Genomic DNA, 22,305 nt, shown 5'->3' with positions numbered 1-22,305 from the left:
TACATCATAATAAATCTCCATGGGAAACCAGTCGTCTGCCCTACTGCCCAGAGGGAGTAATTAAAAACTGAAATAACTAAATTACATTGCAGACTTTAATATTACAAACCATGAAATAAACCATCACATCAGATCATCACATCCATAAAAAGATCATGCATCTCATGCATGAATTGAGGTCCAATCTCCTTTTTGCTCATCTTTCACCAATACCGATCAATTCGCACAAAACCGGGTTAATTCAATTTTGATTAACACACAACCATCCTGATTTTAATTAGAAACATCATAAAACCTTTTTATATGGTCTAATAAATCGGCATACAAAATTTTGCGCGAAAACAAGATCATTTGATTTGTGACAAACAAAATTGTTCTATATCGGGAACATAATCCGGATAGCATGACCTTTTGAGTAACCTTGAGTGGGATATAGTTAATTAGTTAATCGAATGCTTTCTCAAGGATCTGATCATGCTACATACACCCCAAGACATTATTAGAAAAGTTTATGCCTGGGCTATAGGCTTTTCAAATAGTTTGGGGTGGAGAAACAAAATTCTAAATCAGTTTTCAGAATTAATTTCCTAAATTCCAACGACTTTTTCCAAACTTTGAAAAATCATATCTCCTAAACCGCTCGTCGGATTTCGATGATTCGTGATGCGTTGGATTCGTATTCCAGTCTACTTTCCAACCATGCAAGCCAATCAGTCCAGAAATCCACCATGCGGTTCAGTTTGTTGTTTTCCGACAAACAACCCTATGTTTATTAAAACACACAAAGACTAGGAACCTCGGATATTCGGGATAAACGTCCGGACTCACAGCGGATCACCGCATGATCTATCTTTGGTTCGTTAGCCTCATAATCTATTCCCTAGTTAGCTCTGATACCACTTGTTAGATTGATTGTAAAACCCCGAGCAAAATTGCTACACGTTGCCGAAGAATAAACCGTGTAGAACAAAAAATTTCTTCTAACCCAGGATTCCTAAGGTGTAATTGATTTTATTGCGGTTCAATAAACATAAATATAAATACCTTATTTTGCTGATGAGAAGAAAAACGTCTGCGTGATCTACTTGAAAATCCGCCAACGATCTAATCGATGCGAAATCGCAAGTTTAATCGATGGATTCCTTTTGTTGCGTGAAGGATCTTGTGAGCAACTCTTTGTTCACTTTATAACTTGATCTAAATCAGATTATATTGTGGGAATATGTATTTAGATCAATGGAACTTGGTTGGATGTTTGTCTTTGATCTAGAAAAGACAAAACTAGCTGATGGAATTGAAGGAGAAGAAGAACAGAAAAACTTTGGGGAGTCTCTACCAATTTCCAGCACATGGAATTATGGGAGAGCTCTTGAAAACTCCAGCCATATGTCTCATATTTATAGAGTTCTTAATTTTCATATGCACAATCCAAAGTTTCTAGAAAAATCCCAGAAACAATGGAAACTAGCCATAATTGGAAGCTCCAATTTGGAAACTATCTAGTTTGCTTTTTCAAAATAGAAACCAAACAATGTGGGGAATGTTTTTAGAAACTCTTGGACTCTTAGAAATACCTAAATTGGGTTTTTTTTCAAGTAAAAAATGTGGGTTGCTTTATTGGATAAAAGTAATCCTGAAAATATCTCACACATTGTTTCTTTTTTCAACATTCCCACTATAAGCCTGTAGGTCAAATTTCTACCTCATTTTTTGACAAGTAAATGGCCGAATTAGAAAAAATCATAAACTATAAAGTTTTAGATCTTTCAAAATCCTTTGAAACGAGTACTAACACATTAATTTTGACTACAGATGAGTAAGTTATGACTGTTTTAGTAAAACGAGTCTATAAGCTAAACTTACAATTGCTTATTTAATTTTTTAATTAAATAAACATATTTCCTCCCATCTAGTGGGATAAAAGCTCCATCAATATTTTTCTATATTTCCCAAAATAACCGTATGGTTTATACTTAACCATTTTGGTATTCCTAATGTATCCCATAGTGCATATACACTATATACATTATATATATCCTTTCAATGCATCCAATATCACGAAACTAGTTCGTGTATGCAACCAAATAAATGCGGGACCTCTATCTAATATATTATAATAGGTCAATCGAGTAGTGAGTGGGATCGTAGCAAGGATTTAACGGTAGATCCTGCAGAACCCACGAGTGGGCCCCACTGCGATTATTGCTCCGTAGCAAATGCTACAATCGCATTGAGTCAGTGGCCTCCATCGAGACGTAACCCTAAAGATCTCCGTCAAATCATCATAACCCTATTCACATCAAATGTGCAAGTCCTTTCTCCAAGTCCACATCTACTGAGTTGAGTCCTACGGGAGGTGGACATCAACTACCCCCCTGGGCTCACTCACGGTATACCTTTCAGTCAAGCAGTGTTGGCCCGCAAATGCATTTGCTAAAAACTATTTCAAAACTTATTTTGTGAAATCCTTTTGATATACACTTTATCAAATCCACATGGCTAGGTATTTTTCTAAGTCTACTGCTCTGACCAAAACCGTAGATGTTATCTTATAAAATAGGTGGAGAATTCCATGTCGGGTATCACTATTGACTTCGTAGGTTGTCTAACACTCCAGTACTATCCTTTGGTGACTTCAAGAGAATCACGGTTAGATAGACCAAGAATGAGAGACTCGCCAACAGACCATTATCACCCCTCAGGTTAAAGGACAAGTAAAGGGTCCTGTCTGGTAGAATAGTTCAACTGTCTCCTGTCCACAAGCTATTCTATTGTGATCCTGTTTAGTACGCAATCTCATTGTCGTACCCATTCTTTCTTGCTTAGGGTCCACTACCCGAGTGATTGAGATAAGTCACTCCACATCTCGTGCATGTTGGCAAGATAGATGCTAGTTGTATACAGAAAGAGGTGTCCATCCTCAACCCCAACTAGGAACTATTAAGGTCTGCAAAGAACCGGAATCCCATATCTCCTTGCTCCCTAGGATTTGTGAATCCATGAGCATGGGTTTCCTACTTTGCTACCTAAGGACAAACATGTGTCAATAATAAGTAGCATGTCACACATATTTAACTTTTAGTTACCCGTTAATTGTCATGACAAGAACTTTTATTGATTAACATGCGAAATATACTGGGTTTTAGGGCACCAACTCTAACAAGATCTACAATAAAACTCAAATTTACCTACAAATATGAGATCAAAGATCTGAAAGCAAGAACTATCTAGGAAACTCATTTTGTAGCCGTTTTGATTAAGATCACTGATTGAGCTTGATCTCACAAAATACTCGGTGTTTTTGAATGATTCCACCTCCTTTAGTTCACTTACATCTCGTACTACAAGTTTGCTAGAGAGATCGACATCAGATTCTTGACAGAACAATGTAGATCTAGGGATCTTCACGTTCGCAGTGCAGAAAATTCTGTTGGGGCTGTTTGCCTGAGGCTCATATTTGTGCAAAGATATGTAACAAACTAGAATTTTCTGCACTGTGTAGAAAATTAGCTCAATCATTAGCCTTAACCTAACTCTCAGAACAGAATTTTCTGCACTGTTTAGAAAATTGGAACGTGAAGAGCCTTAGATCTGCTTTGTTCTATTTTGTTATATTAAGCTCAATCCGTGAGCTCTATCAGAACTACCAGAAAAGGAGTGAACTGGGCAGCTCTTGTTTTAAGATCTTGAGAATTGATCTCAAATGTTTAGGTAAATTTGAGTTTTACTGTAGATCTATGGTAGGTAGGTATGAGAAGAGGTTTTAGGACGAAAATGTAATCAAATTTCGTGCAAAAAAAAAGAAAATCTCCTCGAAAATTATAAAAGGCAGATTCGGTTTTTTTAATGGAAGCGCATGATAATGAAGAAGGAAATGGGAGAAATCTTACTCAAGTTTCTCCAAATCCTCTTCATTGAAGGAGGAATTTAACTTCTCTTCCTAGAGCCCAAGTCTCTACACCAAAAGGAACTCCATTCTCTTACAATAGAAAACTCAATTACAATCTTAAGGAACTTTGAAATCCCTGCCCCTATCCTCTATTTATGGGCATATAAGAGGGTTCGAGACCTTGCTAGCTGTCATATGACAGCTTTCCTCCACTCACTTATGGTGAGCTGGCAAGGACAAGTGGTACCTACTTAAATTGATGAAGCGACATCCCCTTACACACATGGCAACCCACCACTTACATATTTAGCCCTTATTGGCCCCACATGAATACAGGCCCAATTACTTCACATTATTACACTAATACCCCTCCTCCTTTTACATGTACTTATACTTGGCTGGGACTTGCCCTACATCATCCCCGTTGCACCATTTGGAGTGCGACCACAAGGGTTAAGTCCATAAAGGACTGAGGCTGGAGAGAGATGGTTGAGAGACACAAGCATGATATACATGGGTGAGTGTGTAGGGCACAACAACAACAGAGCCAATTTGATGACGGGGCCACAAAACTCCATAGAGACATGGAGGCTATGTTGGCAGAGCAAGAGGATGACCTCATAGCATTCATTTCACAGTTCAAGTGGACTACAATAGAGGAGCCAGGAGCTATATTGGCGAAGCTTGTGACAGAAGACCTTATGACTTCTGCAGAGGTAGATCATCTTGAGCAGTCAGAGAGCCACAATGAGGCAGAGTCTACCATTGGGGCGTTGAATGACCATATTGTGTTGAGTGGTCAGACAGTGTTGTCTTCATGAGCACATTGAGATGCCACAGGATCTCTTGGAGATGATTGAAGATTGGGACCTCATTATTGACGACTTCCTTCTAATGATGGAGCAGAGTGCCGATGTTGATAGTACATCGGACATTCATATCGAGTCGAGTGATGAAACAAGTTTGCTTTATATGAGGATGGTTATGGCCAGACGAGGGATATTTTGGAGTTTACCTTGACAAGGGTGGACTTCAATCTTATCATGACACTTTATTTGATCGTGGTAGAACATTAGGGCAGAAAACATTGTTTCATGAGAAGAGATATAAGGAAGAAAATATTCATGATATACATCACAGGAGCAACAATAAGACAACACCAAAAGTGATGGTGTTGGGGTTTACATCCGCAAAGGGAACGAGGTGACTTAGCCAACGGGCCCCTGTTAGAAAAGGTTGAAAAACCCCGAGCAAAATCGCTACACGTAGCGGAAGAATAAACCGTGTAGAAATATTTTTTTTTGCTTTAACCCAGGATTCCTAGGGACTAATTGATTTTTATTGTGATTTAATAAAAAACAAATATAAATACCATTAAGTTGCTGTAGAGAAGAACTCGTCCGCTTGATCTACTCCTTGAAAATTCGTCGACGATCTAATCGACGGGAAACCGCAAGTTAAATCGATGGATTCCTTTTGTTGCACAAAGGATCTTGTAAACAACTCTTTGTTTACTTTTTAATCTGATCTTAATCAGATTATAATATGGTAATTATTGTTTAGAACAATGGAGATTAGTTGGATGAATGCCTTTGAGTTCAAAAACTCAAAACTAGTTGATGAATAGAGAGAGAGAGAACAAAGGGGATGAATTTTCTTGTGTCTCTTCAATTTCCAACACATGGATTATGAAAGAGCTGTCCAAAACTCTATTCCTTTGTCTTATATTTATAGAGATTTGAATTGCCTTTGATACAATCCAAAATTTTTAGAGAATTCTCAAAAAACAAGGAAACTAGTCAAAATTGGGAGCTTCCAATTTGGAAACAAGCTACCCACAATGGGAAACCCGCTATAATGCTGTAAGTCAAATTTCGACTTCATTATTGGACAAGTAAATGGCCGAATTAGAAAAAATCATAAACTACAAAGTTGTAGATCTTTCAAAGTTCTTCGTATGACTGTTTTAGTAAAACGAGCATCTAAGCTAAACTTACAATTGTTTATTTAATTTTTTAATTAAATAAACATATTTCCTCCCATCCAATGGGATAAAAGCTCCATCCATATTTTCTATAATTCCCAAAGACCCTTTAGCAGGGGTGGAGCCAGGAATTTACACTTGGGGGGGCCGGACCAATTTACACTTTGTATGCATTGGTCATTGGGGGAGGGGGGGGAGGGGCTAAAAAATTTCATTGGAAAAAAACTATAAACTATTTTTCCATGGGAAAAGATTTCATGCTGCCAAACATGGTGTTAATGGTCCAAAGTCCAAACCCCTCTAACTTCAATCGGCCCTCTCAAGTCTCAAATCTCTCTCCTTCTCACTCTCTAAAAAAAAAAGGAAATTAGAAGAGGAAAGAACACTAGGAAAAACATAAGCATAAACTGATAAATCCTAGAGAAAAATGAAATAAAAAGAACATAAAAGAATCAGAAACCTTAGAAATACGGGGGAAGAAAGGAATAGAACTAACCTTTTCTCCTTCTTCTTCTACGATGGAGATTGAAGCAAGTCAACCAACTCAAGCAATTTTTTTGCAGAAAGTCGGAAACCCTTCTTGAGCGCTCAAGGAAAAGGGAAGTGAAGAGTTCAAAAAAAAAAATCTACCGAGAAACCCTAAAAACTCCAATTCAATTAGCGAAAGAAAATAGAAGTAATTTTTGGGACTGAATGATCCTAACCCTCTATAGTTCGGAGGGTTAGAATCAACCTATGGAAATAATTTTTGGGGCACAACCTTTTTATGGTGTGGCCGATCTAATGGACGGTTTGGATCATCCTATGGTGCAGGCCATACCGTACTTTTACTAGAGTGAGGATTGCGATCATTAAAATACAGTAGTGCTGATAACATTTGCCTTTAATAAAGGGCAATGTTATTCCCCCATCCGACGAATAAAATTCCCCTTAACTTTATTGGTTAAGTTTGGGGTGAATTTATCCTCCAGCAGTTAACCATTAACTAGGGGATTTTATTGGTTTAGGGGGAGTATCACTTCCCTTTAATCAACGTTATTCGTTGAGTTTTAAAGGCAATGTAAAGCGTTAAAGGGGGGGGGGGTGCATTTATCCTTGAGCATTTAACTATTAACGGGGGATTTTATCGGTTTAGGGGGAAAATCACTTCCTATGATAATATCCCTATTTTATAGGGACGAATTCTCGATAAAATTGGGATTTTTTTAAATCCTAGCGGAAATTAAGAAGTAATTACTTAAAATAAAAGTTAACGATTTTGCAAATCTTTGGGGGGGCCGTGGCCCCCCTCAAGCTATACGTAGTTCCGCCCCTGCCCTTTAGTTAACATTTAACTAAATTGGTACCCATGGTGTGTGCACCATTAGAACTATGTAAATCTTTCCCTTTGCATCAAATGCCACAAAAATAATTCGTATGTGCGAACCAATAAATGCAGGACCCCTATCAAATAGATGTAAACTCGTCATTCGAGTTGTGAGTAGGATCATAGCAGGGATTTAACGGTAGATCCTACAGAACCCACGAGTGGGCCCCAGTGCGATTATTGCTCCATAGCTAATGCTACAATCGCATTGAGTCAGTCGCCTCCATTGAGACGTAACCCTGAAGATAATCGTCAAATCATCATACCCCTAATCACATCAAATGTGCAAGTCCTATCTCCAAGTCCACATCTACTTAGTTGAGTCCTACGGGGAGTGGACATTAACTTCCTCTTGGGCTCACTCATGGTATACCTTTCAATCAAGTAGTGTCGGCCCGCAAATGCATTTGCTAAAACCATTTCAAATCTTATTTTGTGAAATCCTTTTGATGAACATCTTATCAAATCCACCTCGCCAGGTATTTTTCTAGGTGTACTGCTCTGACAAAAAACGTAGATGTTATCCTATTAAATAGGCGGAGAATTCCATGTCGGGTATCACTATTGACCTCGAAGGTTTGTCCAACACTCCAGTACTACCCTCTGGTGCCTCCAAGAGAATCATGGTTAGATAGACCAAAAATAAGAAACTCGCGAACAGACCAATGTAACCCCTCAAGTCAAAGGACATGTAAAGGGTCCTGTCTGGTAGAATAGCTCAACGTTCTCCTGTCCACAAGCTATTCTAATGTGATCCTGTTCAGTACGCAATCTCATTGTCTTACCCATTCTATCTTGCTTAGGGCCCACTACCCAAGTGATTGAGATAAGTCACTCCACATCTCGTGCATGTAGGCAAGATAGATGTTAGTTGTGTACAGGAGGAGGTGTCCAACTTCAACCCCAACTAGGAACTACTAAGGTCTTCAAAGAACAGGAATCCCATATCTCCTTGCTTCCTATGATATGTGAATCCATGATCATGGGTTTCCTACTTTGCTACCTAAGGACAAATACGTGTTAATAACAAGTAACATATCACACATATTTAACTTTAAGTACCCATAAATGTCATGAAAAAGAAACTTTTATTGATTAACATGTGAAATATACTTGGTTTTAGGGCACCAACTCTAACTGCCCCTGGTGAAGGGGCTTAAGATGGAGAGCTACGCATATGACCTCGGCATCAACTGCATCATTCCCTTTGGCTGAGTAGTGAGGGGCAACATCCTTGTTTGCCCAATGACCGGAGTCCAAACCTTCTACCAAGATGGAGCTGAGCTTCAGGACATGCTCTTTTTCAAGAGGGGGAGTCTGATGTGGTGCGGGTCGCGGCCAAAGTGTACATGCTTCATTAGGTGTAAAGTCTTTTTTTTTCATTTCCTGCATTAGGACATGTATTTGTACTTGTAAAAGCTCATATGAGGAGGTACGGTAGGCATGGTAGTGTAGTGTAGGCGTTACCTATGTGTAGTGTGAAACGACCAGTTACTCCAAAAGCTAAAGCTGTTGGAGAAGGTATTATGAAATCTTTTATACTTTAACACTCCCCCTCACATGTGGACCCTCTTTTTTTGGGTTGGTCTTCACGTGGCACATGTGACCCGTCTTTTTGGGTTTGGCCATTTCCTGTGGATTTTTACTATCATGGAGGTTTGAACCACGGTTTTAAATTTCGTCCGAAATCCAAAATTTTGAATTCCTATAAGGACTGAAACCAAAACGTTTTGAAGCTGAAAGTGCCGAAATTGAAATTTACCAAATTTCGGTCGAAATTTCGACAATTTCAGCGAAATTTTCGATAAAATATTATTATTTTATTTCTACCGAATTTCGGCCGAAATTTCGGGGAGGACCAAAATTATACCCGAAACCAAAATTTAAAACCTTGGTTTGGACCCATGACCTTTGCTCTGATACCATGTGAAATGACCATTTACTCCAAAAGCTTAAGTTGTTGGAGAAGTTTTTATTAAATCTTTTGTACTTTAACATGTAGTATAGGGAGAAGAGGAGTTGTAAACAAAAGTCATAGACTCATAGGGCTAGTCATTTGGAGCCTAGGCGTGATTGAGTTGGAAGCAACAAGTGGGCTGCCTCATAGGATGCAAGTTGGCTGTCACATGGACAAAGAGGATAGTTGTTCTCTAACTAATTCTTTGCCACATCATCATGGACAGCTAGCTACTGCTAGCCCCTCTAGAAGCTTTTCTCCTGTCTATAAATAGGAGATAGTTTTTCTCATACCTACCTACCATATATCTACAATAAAACTCAAATTTACTTGCAGATCAATTTTCAAGATCTTAAAACAAGAATCGTCCAGTATACTCATTTTCCGGCAGTTTTGATAGAGCTCATGGAGTGTGCTTGATCTCACAAAATACTCAGAGTTTTTGAATGATTCCACCGCCACTAGCTCACTTACATCTCTTACTATAGGTTTGCTTGAAGGGATCCACATCAGATTCTTGACATAACAAAGCAGATCTAAGGATCTGCACATTCCAATTTTCTGCACATTAAAGAAAATTCTGTCATGTCTGTTTGCATAAGGCTCATGTTTGAGCTAAGCTCTGTTACACATGCACACACATATAAACACACAGACCCACACAGTTTACATGCCCCCATTAGTTTAGGTCATGAAGAGGCAACTTGCCTTCAATGACTAAAGCAAATACTAGTTATAGGATTAGACGCCGGTTGTATTGCAGGAATTTTTCTTAGAAAAGTTTGGAAAAGAAAAACTTTTTCAGAATTTCCTGCTTTTCCATTTTTTGATTACACATGAAAAAAAGTAACTTGAACCACTTCAGTTGAAGTTTTATTTAGAGAGACCTTCAATTTCTAATGGCATACCTCTAAATAATCCATAACCATATCATTTTCTTCTAAATTGTGAAAATGAAAAAAATTTTGTAGGAAATTTTTCTTCCACAAGAAATATTTTTCCTTCAATCCGAACAGCACCTTAGTGAAAATCTCAGCAAGGGAGGAGAAAAAGTTAGGGTGGAAACTATTGCTGCATTCAAATTTCTCCCACATGTAATGGAAATACCATTATATCTTGTGCGCAATACAATGTTTGATACAATTTAGATGGTTCTGTTGTAATTAAAGAATGTAGCACTTTAGGGGTGAGGAGCAAGAACCAAAGTTCAATAAGTAAGGGATGAAATACATTTTACTATTTAGTTCAGTTTATCAATTGTGTAGATTGCTGTAATTTGTACACTAATAGCAATTAGGAGTGTGTAGATAAGATTTGATAAGGGTGACATGTTGCCATCCTTATCCGTTTATTCTTAATCTAGTCGCTTTTTGCATGTATAAATTCACATACGGATCTCAACAAGTATATATTGTTCATTCTCAAACTTCAATTTATGTTTTATAGTGTTTGGGCTGTTTAGGACGACTTTTCTAAAATCAAAAGACATGATTTGGTACATGGCTTCAAGCAGATAAAGATTGATCTTCATTCTCCAACTTGGGGAGCTCAACAATTTCATCAGTTTTATTTCCACTTAGAATTGTGATTTGTGAATCAGACAACACATCTGTGCTCTTTGTTTTTTGTTTAATTATTATATTCAAGTGATGTACATTGTGCATTTTAGATTTGTCGCCGATAGCACCCAATTATTTATTTTAAATATCTCATATTTTCATTTTTGTGATATTTATTGTGGATCTCTTGGCCCTCTAATCAATTTCTATTATATTTTGAGTTGGCCGTCAACTCTTCCATTTTTCCTTTTTTTTTTTTTTTTTTTTTTTGTTGCTCCAATGCTTCATCCATATTTCTGATACAAGAAGATCGCTACAAAGGCATTAAAGTTGAATTTTAACATTGGAAAAGAATTCACAATGAGTTTGTAACTCATGGGATTGGTAATAATTGATTGGTGATTGTTCTTTTCAGGGTATATTTCTCAAGCAGCGAAGCTAGGGAAACAAAGTTCAACAATATATCGGTTATTTTGTTTGGAGGAGTTAAAAGAAGCGACAAACAACTTTGATCAGTCAACATATATGGGTGGTGGCTCAGCTGGGAAGGTTCTCACCTCTAACTAAAACTAAGCTTTGGAACTTTTCCTTTGAAATGTTAGTTGTTGGATCCTTGATCAAGGTAACCTACTTGCTGGTCTCGACTTAGAACACTGTCTCGACTTAAAACACTAAAAAACATAGCTTAACAGTCCATGTGTCTCCCCCACTCTCTCACTGCATCTCTCTCCTCTCCTCCTCTCTCTCTCTCACTCCCTCTCTCCCACACTCCCTCTCTCCCACACTCCCTTCCCTCTCCTCTCTCCTAAGCTCTCTCTCACTTTCTCTTATGTGTGAGGGAGGAGATAGGGCGGGATGGAGAGAAAGAGCTTAAGAGAATGAGAGAGGGAGGTATCTCTCTATCTCTTCATCTCTCGCTCTTCTCTCTCCTTATCCCCCTCTTCCTCTTTCTCTGGGAGAGAGCTTAGGAGAGAGGGAGTGAGAGAGAGATGGAGAGTCTATTTGTCCCAAGATTGATCTAATGACCACTCTCTCTCTCTCTCTCTCTCTCTCTCTCTCTCTCTCTCTCTCTCTCTCTCTCCCTCCCCTCCTACGCAAATATAATGTGTTTAGAAAATACTGAAGTGATGAGGGGGAATAAAAAACATTGTAACTCAGAATTAACCTGAGTGTCTTCCTCAGACCATGTAGCTTCAAGCTTCTTTTGCATTGGATTTTTCAGTTTGAAGCAAGGGCCTTATCATGATGACCCATCCAAATAGGATTGTTGAGTACAAAGGACCATGTGATATGGCAAACACACCCAACAACATTATGCCACGTGCTATCGACTGTATTTCCAAAGCTTCCGTCAAATTTATACTATGAAATGACATCAATGACACTCACTTATTCATAGCCTAATGAATTTTTATGCGGCCCAGTCTCGGAAATATTCGTTTTCTAATTCGTAGGATTGCACACAATTTTCATTTGAAATCATCTAAAATTATCATCCTTGCATCGCATGACATTTGATGAACCATGTTCTCTCAAACACTTTGTGAAATTATGGGGGGAGATGATAGTAAGGATCATAAAGATTGTAATGGGTACATGTTTTTTTCACTTGAAGCCATAAAATTATCATCCTCACTTCATGGTACATCTAATGAAACCAGTGTTCAAACACCTTGCGCAATTAAGAGGGAGTTGATAAGGACAAAATTGTGTATCAAAACCAGTTCAGATGTAGGAATATAAATTCATCACAATATTGAGTTGCCCCATTGTGTTCAAACACGAACCAGATGATTGTTAAAAAGAATAAGTTTTTACTGGGAAAAATAAAGAAATATATTAAATGTCTCTTCGGCCTTTTCATAATTTAGAAAACCATAACTACTAATCACGCCATTACTGAAAATTGAAGTGGGATGACCTAAATGAACTTGACATATAAATATTCGTTTCAAATAGAAATTTCTCCCACGAGCCTAAAATCTTTTAAAATGAAATAGCTCACATTCGTGAACTTGAATACTATGAAGTAGCATCAATAGAGAAGAAATGAATGAATGTGAATGGAGAGACTTCAATCATGGCATCAAAATGAAAACTTGGAAATTGTGAGAAGTCCTAACAAAAGTTGTTGGGTGCAAGTGATGCTGATATACATGTGGGGACATATCTCTTTTTTGTAACTGCCCGATTTCTTGCACCAGTTCGCTATGGAACAAAACAAGTAAAAAAAATCCGGTAATTTTTTTTTTAAAACACAACCATAATTCAGCAGAAGCAATGATAATACTTTTTCAATTAATAAACCAATCACAAATATTAAATATCGATTCTCATAACCTTATTAAAACCATCATCTCAATTTGAACATAACCCAACTAACTTAAAGTTTGAAATAAAACCATTTAAATCTCGAATCCAAATGAAACTAAATTATTTAGGGATGGCAATCGTGTCATTCCATAAGACTCAACGCCAGCACCCCCATTTCCTGTGTGGTTCTTTATATGTTCTCGCTAGCGAAGGCTCCTTCACCGTCACCTACATTTCCTGTAGGGAAGGTGGGTTTGAGCAAAGTAAAGGAAGGCTTCTATGATAAGAACAACAAAAATAAAAGTGTATTATAACACTAATTCTTACAACAATGGAGTAATTTAAAGGAAATGAACAATTACAACATTCTTAGCAAGATTTCAAGGTATCAAACAGCTTAAATTAAAAATGCAATCCTCCCATTGTTCTTTTCTCATTTTCAGCGGTGGCTTTATAGCCTGGCCGGCGATCACTGACCAACAAGGACCCTCCATTCCCTATTGGAACGTGATCCCTTCTAGGATTTCTATCGGGCCACCTTGAAGTCTATGCATCGCCAACCAGATGTCGTATGCTCTCGGTCTGGATGGCTTTTGGCATTTCGCCTATGGTTGGATCCAAGGGGTCTCCTTAGTCTTCCTCCCTCTTTTCCCAATCCTAGTTTATGGCACACATGCATGATTACCAATAATTTTCCTTTATTAAATATGTGATGAAATTTCACCTTTTTCTTACAAACCTTGATATTCGTACAATTGCATTACTATAAATTATTGGTACCCAGTCTTTCTCATTGAATCAATTCATTTAAAGGCAGATAACAACAATAATTCCTCATTTAAATACGTAAACAATCCATGAACAAGTCACATTCTTGTAGTAACTAGAGTCATAATAAATCAAGATATTTAAGTCATCATTATACCATTACTTGCCTTGATCTCCGAGGTGTGAATAAAGTTAGAGTCTTTGAGAGTAACGGTCACGAAGTGAACCTGAAAGATTGCATATCGAGGGTGATATGTAACTTATCTAAGTGTCAAAGGTTCCTTTTCGACTACACGCTTTTCCTCAACCTAATTAGTTTTCATTCGAAAGAAATTGCAACCCTATGCTAATACACATAAATATACGATCAATTCCTTTTTGAAATACGGACAGACCTTGCGCGGTTTATCGAAACTCAAATAGTGCTCAAATTTATTGTTTCCTAATTCCAGAAAAGACATGTAGTTTGTGTCATTATCAAAAACGAGTTTTGATTCCAAATCAGTTATTTCTTAATTTCCAGTAAGATAATAAACATATTTTATACTGTTATTAAGAAGATTTTTTTTTATCACGAAACAATTTATTTCCAGATAAGACGGACATATTTGGTGCCATCATAAAAAAATGAGTTTTGATTCCAAATCATTTATATCTTACTTTCCAGCAAAGATAAACTTATTTTATATTGTTATTAAGAAGATTTTTATCACAAATCAATTTATTTCCAGATAGATAGACATATTTGGTGCCATTATCAAAAACGGGGTTTGAGGGTTTTGTGAGGGGATTTAGGTTTGGATATCTCAAAACAACTTCTAAAAATCGAAAGGATCATAACAGGACTCAAACCCTATCAAGGTCAAAAGAAAACATCAAAAGAATTGGGTTTTCAGCAATTACTCGAATCGCGAACGGAAACAACGAAGAACCCTAGATCTCCTTCTTCTCCTCCCTCCTTTGCCCCTTTCTTTCTTTTCTTTCTTTTCTCCCACGCTCTCCCTTGTATGAGTGTATCTCACTTTCTCTTTCTTTCTCTCGGTCTCGTCTTGTCTCGTCTCGTCTCTCTCTCTCTCTCTCTCTCGTCCAACTCTCTCTCTCTCTCTCTCTCTGGCCCACTTCTCTCTCTCCCTTTCTCTGGCCCACTTCTCTCTCTGTCCCTCTCTCCCTTCACACACACACACACACACACATATATATATATATATAAGATATATTTATAGATTTTTGGAGGGAAGAATCCTCCTTTATGGGGATTCTTTCCCCAATTAAAAGGTTCCATTTTGTGCATCCTACTTTATTTATTGGTTCTTTCCTAGTTCATAGGATTTGTTTGGTTGGGTTTCTAATTTCATAATTATCACAATCTCATAAATAATGGCTAATTTCATAATTATCACAATCTCATAAATAATGGAAAGATTTGGTTGGCTTCCTAATTTCATAATTATCACAATCTCAACAATAAATGGAAGGATTCTCTTTTCTCTCTTTTTTTTTGTTAGTGTATGTATATGCCTATGGGCATATCCGTCTTTTGTACATTTCTCATTATATATAAATACACAAGTGTGGGGGAGACTCACTAACTCACAATTTCTTTCTTTCATTCTCTTCCTCAACATGGTATTAGAGCCCTAAGGTTTTGATTCCCTAGGGACCCCCATAGCAGCCCCTCACCCTCCCTCTTCTTCTCTCCCTTCTCCTCTAACCCTAACCCTAACCCAACATCCCCACCCCTCACCCTCTTCCTTTCGCTTTTGTTTTCCTCCTCCTCCTCCTCCTCCCACTGCCCCTCTTCCCTTTCCCCTAACTCCTTCACTCCTTGCTACAGTAACCCACCTCATCGCTTCGCCTCCCCGCTACAGTACCGCTATAGTAACCTGCTACAGTAACCTGCTACAGTACCCTAAAAAACCATTTCTATTCCCTAGAAATCTGCTCCCGCAGCCTCACTTTCTCTTTGTCTTTCTTCTCCTAATGGCTTAAATCTCTTTTACCTACTTTCGTCTTCTTTTCGTGGCTCCGATCTTATATCCCTAGATGTTCACTCAAGCCGAAGTAGTCCAAGGAAGTGCAAAGGAGAGGTCACATGAGCCATATCAAGTTCAAGATGTTCACTCAAGCCGAAGTAGTCCAAGGAAGTGCAAAGGAGCTGATACAATCCAAGAAGACTCATGGTTTTCATACTTAACTTTTTATATCTTTGGAAATCATTAACACACCCAAAAATGTGTTTGAAAACCTAGGACTAAAGCCCAAAGACCATGGCCCAAAATCCTTGAATTTCTAAAGTTAAAATGGGATTTTACACAGGGTCGGTCGACCAGGGGTATCCCGGGCGACCTCGGTAAGGGAGCTGAAAATCCAGCACTTGCGAGGAAAGAGTGGGCAGTCGACCGGGGTAAGCTGGGCGACTGCAGAAATGGTTCTGTGGAATCAGAACCATTCCGTCATGAGTTTGGGCGGGCGACCGCCATGGGTCGGTCGACCGCGGATAGCTTTTGCGCTTAAATGTTGAGCGAACAGGTAGCCCTCGGCGGGCGACCGCCATGGGCTGGTCAACCGCCACGGTAAGAAATTTGAAAATTAAAAAGTGCGCCCGATAGGGGCGGGCGACTGTTGTGGCCCGGTCGACCGCGACGGTCGGGCAAACAAGCCGTTGGGGCTTCTGCAGGTTGACTTTTTCAACCCTGTTTTTTACAGTTTTACCCCCAAACGGTCATATTTTCAAATTAGCTATCTATACATCATTAAAACCTATCTAAACAAGCTTTTGAACATTTTAGAAAGATAAAATCTCATTTTCCTTGAGCCAAAAACTTTTCTATCTAAAGCTAAACCTCTTTGAACTTGATTTTTATATTCTATCAAGAGGATCCCCATTAAGCTTCTACATTTTTATTCTTTGGAGAGTTTGCGAGCTATCAAAGTTGTAATCCGCCTATCAAGAGGCATTGAGAGTTCTTTTCTTTTTATTTCTTCATTTGTATCCGAGGATCTTCGATTCGGCCCGTTAACAAAGGTGAATTATTATTGTAAGAGGGTGTGATCCCTCGGCAAGGCTTCGTGCGGAAAGGGTTTGTTCCCTTTGGAGTTAGAGGAGTTGGGTGTACGGCTTGGAGATTCGCCCATTGAAGAATCTCACCATTTTTAGTGGAGCACCCAAGGAGGTAAACTTGGAAGAGTGGAGTAGGTCTTGTGATAGACCGAACCACTATAACTCTTGTGCCTTGTGGATGCTTGCTCTTCCCCTTTCCTTTGCACATTTTGGTGGTTGGTAATCTCTACCCTTTAATTGCATTTATGTTTTATTGAACAAGGGTTAGAGGATATAAGCATAAAGTTTAATCTAAACTCTAGCCTTCATCATCTCTATTATTTTAACAAGAGATAGATTAACTAGTGCTTAATTAAGTGGATTAACTTTTAATCTTCCACTTAATCAAGCCTAAAATTTTAATTGACCAATTCACCCCCCCTCTTGGATTGTCACACCTACATTCAGAAGGGGTCGAATTGATAAAGACACCCATATGTTTTGGGGTAGGTGTAATTAGGCTATAAGTAACAAATGGTGAAGGATGAGAGTATTATGCAAATTTTCTACTATGTTTATTTGATAACCAAGAACATCTCACAGCTAGTGAAGTTGTGCATGTTGGTGTGGGACTGAGGGGAGTGAATAGAACAGTGTGTTCTTTCTCCTTTTTGCAACCGGTGCAGTGAGCATCATCTATTTCCCATGTGAGCAAAGTGTTGTGAGCATCCTCATCTCCAAACACTACCAATCATTCTCCCCATCATCTCCACCATTCCCTTCACATCCCCCTCCTCCTCATTTATTTGTATCAGTCCAATTGCTACTAAGAATGACAGATGATCAATGCATTCCCAATGTATGTTATTTCATGTATTTTGATGTGAAACTGTGTATCAATCATGGAATGTGCTGATATTATGTGAGCATTAAAACGTTACATTGTCCATGTATTTTGTAATTTTCCAAGTAACATTGAGTTTAATGGATATGGGGATCAAACTCAACAGTGGTTTCCTTGTCTATGGGTTGGGTCTTTGAATTTATGCAATCATGCCCATGTGAAGAAGAGAGAAACCAACCTAAGGTAGCCAACATACGCCTCTCCATTCCAACTGTGAAAAGGGCCATTACACCCTGTGGCTACTGTTCCTACTGCTCGCCCATCCTCTTACTCTTATAACCCCACCGTTTTTTTCGATGGATGGTTCTTTTCCTCCCATGACGACAGTCAGGCTTGATGGTTCCAATTACCTGAATTGGAAAGTGCCTGTGGAGACCTATCTCATTGCTAGGGTGAAGATTTTTATTCTTCGTCGTGACCCCCCTCCTTCTAGTGATCCCACTTATGATAAGTGGGAGCAGGATGATGCTCTTATCCGTACTCTCCTCTGGCAGAGTATGTCCCCTGAGATTTCCGGGACCATGATACACCCTTCCCACTGGTTGCCAGGTTTGGGATCATACTGCTACTACCTTCTCCGGGAAAGGCAACCTCTCTCGAATCTGTTCTACATATTCTCAGTGGATGAACCTTCGCCGCGGAGACACTCTTCTCTCGACCTACTACAGTCAGTTTGTTTCCCATTGCCAGCAGTTAGATGTTCTTATGCCTCTTACCACTGATTTGAATACGGCCGTGCAACAACGTGATCAGATACATGTCGTTCAGTTTCTCGAGACTTTGGATCCTGAGTACATGCATCTCCGTCAGCAGATATTTGGATCTGGCACGATGCTCTCTCTTCAGGAGGTTTACTTGCGTGCGCAGCCGTGTACTCTTGATGATTGTGTCGGCTCCTTCGGTTGATATTACTACCACTGCTGCCTATGGAGTAGGTGATCGTGCTACTCGGGGTGGAGGCACCTTTGGTCGTGGCTGTGGCCGTGACTCTGGCCGTGGTGGTAGTGGCGGTGGACATGATCATCCTGCAGGGCGTGGTGGCCGACCGTGTCCATATTGGTCGCATTGTCGTCGTGGGGGACACTATATGGAGACTTGCTATGTTTTGCACCCTGAGATTCGTCCTTTCTCTGAGGCTCGTTTTAGCCGCTCCGCACACCTTGTTGCACCAGATTCTTCTAAGCCCTCCTCTGCTTCCGTTCCGCCTAGCACCGGGCCTCAGGCTGATGGTGATTTTATGTCTCGTGCTGACTATGATGAGTTACAGTGTCTCAGGTCTACCAGCCATCCCCTGACTGCGACTTTTGCTCAGCTAGGTAGCTCCCCTGCATCTCTTCTTACTAGCTCCAGCTCCTGGATCATTGATTCTGGAGCCTCCAATCATATGACAGGTACTTCTTCCACACTTCGTTCATTTCGTGCACTTTCTGATCAGTCCATCACACTGGCTGATGGGATCTCCACTCCTATCTCTGGTGTTGGTGATATTTCTCCTCGTGTTGGACTTACATTGTCCTCTGTTCTATGTGTACCTAAGTCAACCTTTAATTTACTCTCAGTTAGTCAGCTTACTAAAAATCTCAATTGTTCTGTCTCATTTTATCTCTCTTACTGCTTGTTTTAGGATCTCTTGACTGGGAGGACAATTGGCTCGGGCCGTGAGATAGATGGGCTTTATTGTTTGGACTGTAGCCCTTCTCGTACCATTTTACACAGCTCCAGCGACTCATATCAGTGGCACTGCCGTCTTGGACATCACAGCCATGATCGTTTACGACAGACATCTATAGTTTCTTCTTCTGTTACCCCCTTTACGTGCGAGGCCTGTGAACTTGGGAAACACCATAGGGTGTCCTTCCCGTCTAGGCCTGTTAGTCGGGCTTCGCACCCTTTTGATTTAGTGCATTCAGATGTATGGGGTTTTGCGCGGACTACCTTTGTTTTTAGACATCGTTATTTTGTCATTTTATCGATGATTATTCACGTATGTGTTGGCTTTATTTACTGAAAAATCGATCAGACATATTCTCTGTTTTTCGTACTTTTCATTCAGAAATTACTAACTAATTTAATTGTACTCTTAAAGGCCTTCGCATTGATAATGCCTATTTCTCAAAGTCCAATGGTTTTGAGGAATTTCTTTCCATTCGTGGGATACTACATCAATCTTCCTGTGCTCACACCTCTCAACAGAATGGTGTCGCTGAATGGAAAATGCAATCATTATTGGATGGAACTTGCACTCTTCTCTTCCAGATGCGAGTTCCCAAATCTTATTGGGGCGCTGCAGTTCTCACTACTAACTATCTGGCCAATCGGCTTCCATCCTCAGTTTTAAGCGGCTCATCCCCTTTCTCAATTTTACGTCCTCATCATGAGCCATTTCCTCTTCCTCCTCGGGTATTCGGGTGTGTTTGCTTTGTCCACAATCTTGGACCTGGTTTGGATAAATTAGATCCTAAATCTGAACGATGCATTTTCCTCGGCTACTCACGCACCCAGAAAGGTTATCGCTGTTATAGCCCTCGGTTGCGTCGATCCTATGTCTCGGCGGATGTTTCATTCTTCGAGACTGAGCCCTTCTTTCTGAGCTCTCCGGATACGACCTCTCTCTCATTCTTCAGATCTTCCTCTACCGATTCCCGTTCTTCCTGACCCGGTTGTCTGTCCATCTCCATCTTCTCTCTTACCTTGTCCTTCTGTGGTTCCTGTTCTAGATACCTCTCCTCCCTTACAGGTACCTTCTCGGCCCCCGGCTCTATTAATTAGGAAGACCTATCAGCGCCGCCATACCTCTACAACTCATCCATCTCCGGCAGCTCTATCGCCAGCCCATCATGAGCTTCCTCCTTCCACATCTGAGGTATCTATCGACTCTCCTATTGCCTCCCGCACTCGGTCTCATAGTACTGCTCATCCTATTTCGTCTTTTGTTTCATATGATGCTCTCACGCCTGCTTTTCGCAGTTTTGTATCCTCTCTATCTTCTGTTTCTTTCCCAGAGTCCTGGCTGCAACACTTGATCACCAGGGGTGGCGCACTGCTATGGACCTTGAGATGGATGTCCTTCAGGCAAATCAGACTTGGGATTTAGTTCCACTGCCTCTTGGTGCACGTCCCGTTGGGTGTCGTTGGGTTTATAATGTGAAATATTTGCCTGATGGCTCTGTTGAGCGCCTTAAGGCGCGCTTGGTTGCCAAAGGGTACACTCAGACGTTTGGGGTGGATTATGGCGAGACATTTTCTCCTGTGGCGAAGATTCCTTCAGTGCGTGTTCTACTTTCTCTTGTTGTTAATCAGGCTTGGCCTCTACATCAGTTGGATGTCAAAAATGCTTTTCTTCATAGTGAGTTCACAGAGGAAGTTTACATGGTGCCTCCTGGGTATGTTGCTCAGGGGAGATGTCATCCTCTGTGTGTCGATTAAAGAAAGCCATTTACGGTCTTCAGCAGTCTCCTAGAGCATGGTTTGGAAGGTTCAGTGATGCCATTATGCGCTTTGGTATGAAGTGTGCAATTGATCATTTTGTCTTCAACTGTCAGTCTACAGTTGGGTGTGTACTCTTGATAGTTTATGTCGATGACATCATCATCACTGGCAGTGATACAGCTGGGATCCAGAAATTGAAGACATTCTTGCAAAATGAGTTCTCTACCAAGGATTTGGGTCGTCTTTGATACTTCTTGGGTATTGAAGTTGCATATTCGACAAAGGGGATTTCTCTCTCACAGAGGAAATATGTCTTAGACCTGCTTGAGGAGACAGGTTGTCTTGGAGTGAAACCTGCCTGAGTTCCCATGGACGCAATTGTGAAGTTACTACCTGAAGAGGGAGACTTGTTAGATGACCCAGGCAGATACAGGAGGCTGGTTGGTAAACTTATCTACCTTAAAGTCACACGCCCAGATATCTCCTTTGTTGTTGGTGCTGTCAGCCAACATATGAGTTTACCTCGTACTTCACACTGGGCAGCAGTACTTCAGATTCTTCAGTATTTAAAAGGTGCTCCAGGTAGAGGGTTGCTATTCAAGAAACATGGACATCAGAAGATAGAAGGGTACACAGATGCAAATTGGGCAGGATCTCCAGCTGATAGGAGATCTACCACAGGATACTGCACATTTGTAGGAGGTAACCTTGTGTCATGGTGGAGTAAGAAACAGGATGTTATCTCCAAATCTAGCGCAGAGGCAGAGTATAGAGCTATGGCACACAAGTGGAGAGCTCATTTGGTTACGTTCTCTCTTGTCAGAGATTAGTTTCTCCCTATCATCTCCTTCTCAGTTATATTACGACAACAAAGCAGCGATTCACATTGCCATAAATCTAGTCTTTCATGAGAGAACTAAACATATCGAAGTTGATTGCCACTTCATTCGGCACCGGATTCAAAAAGGAGAAATATGCACAGTGTTCACTAGATCGGTGGACCAATTAGCGGATATGTTTACCAAGCCATTGAACAAAGCTAAATTGAGTGATAATTGTAGCAAGCTAGGAATGTTTGACATATACATTCCAGCTT

The 22,305-nt window shown here is 39.9% G+C and overlaps 1 protein-coding gene across 1 annotated transcript in view; it reads left to right on the top strand.

The window, feature by feature from the left end:
• The window catches only part of LOC143861766 (Leucine-rich repeat protein kinase family protein), a 67,208-nt gene that overhangs the window by 17,204 nt on the left and 27,699 nt on the right, over positions 1 to 22,305 (top strand). Inside the window, 1 exon segment of the mRNA XM_077372682.1 lies at positions 11,171 to 11,304. Within this exon segment, the coding sequence (XP_077228797.1) occupies positions 11,171 to 11,304 (134 nt within the window).

Source organism: Tasmannia lanceolata, unplaced genomic scaffold, assembly GCF_043159265.1.
Source record: "Tasmannia lanceolata isolate RefF3 unplaced genomic scaffold, GAP_Taslan_0.1 ptg000037l, whole genome shotgun sequence".
Lineage (NCBI taxonomy): Eukaryota > Viridiplantae > Streptophyta > Magnoliopsida > Canellales > Winteraceae > Tasmannia > Tasmannia lanceolata.
Note: the sequence above shows the minus strand (reverse complement) of the source record. Positions and strands in the feature narration are given on the sequence as shown.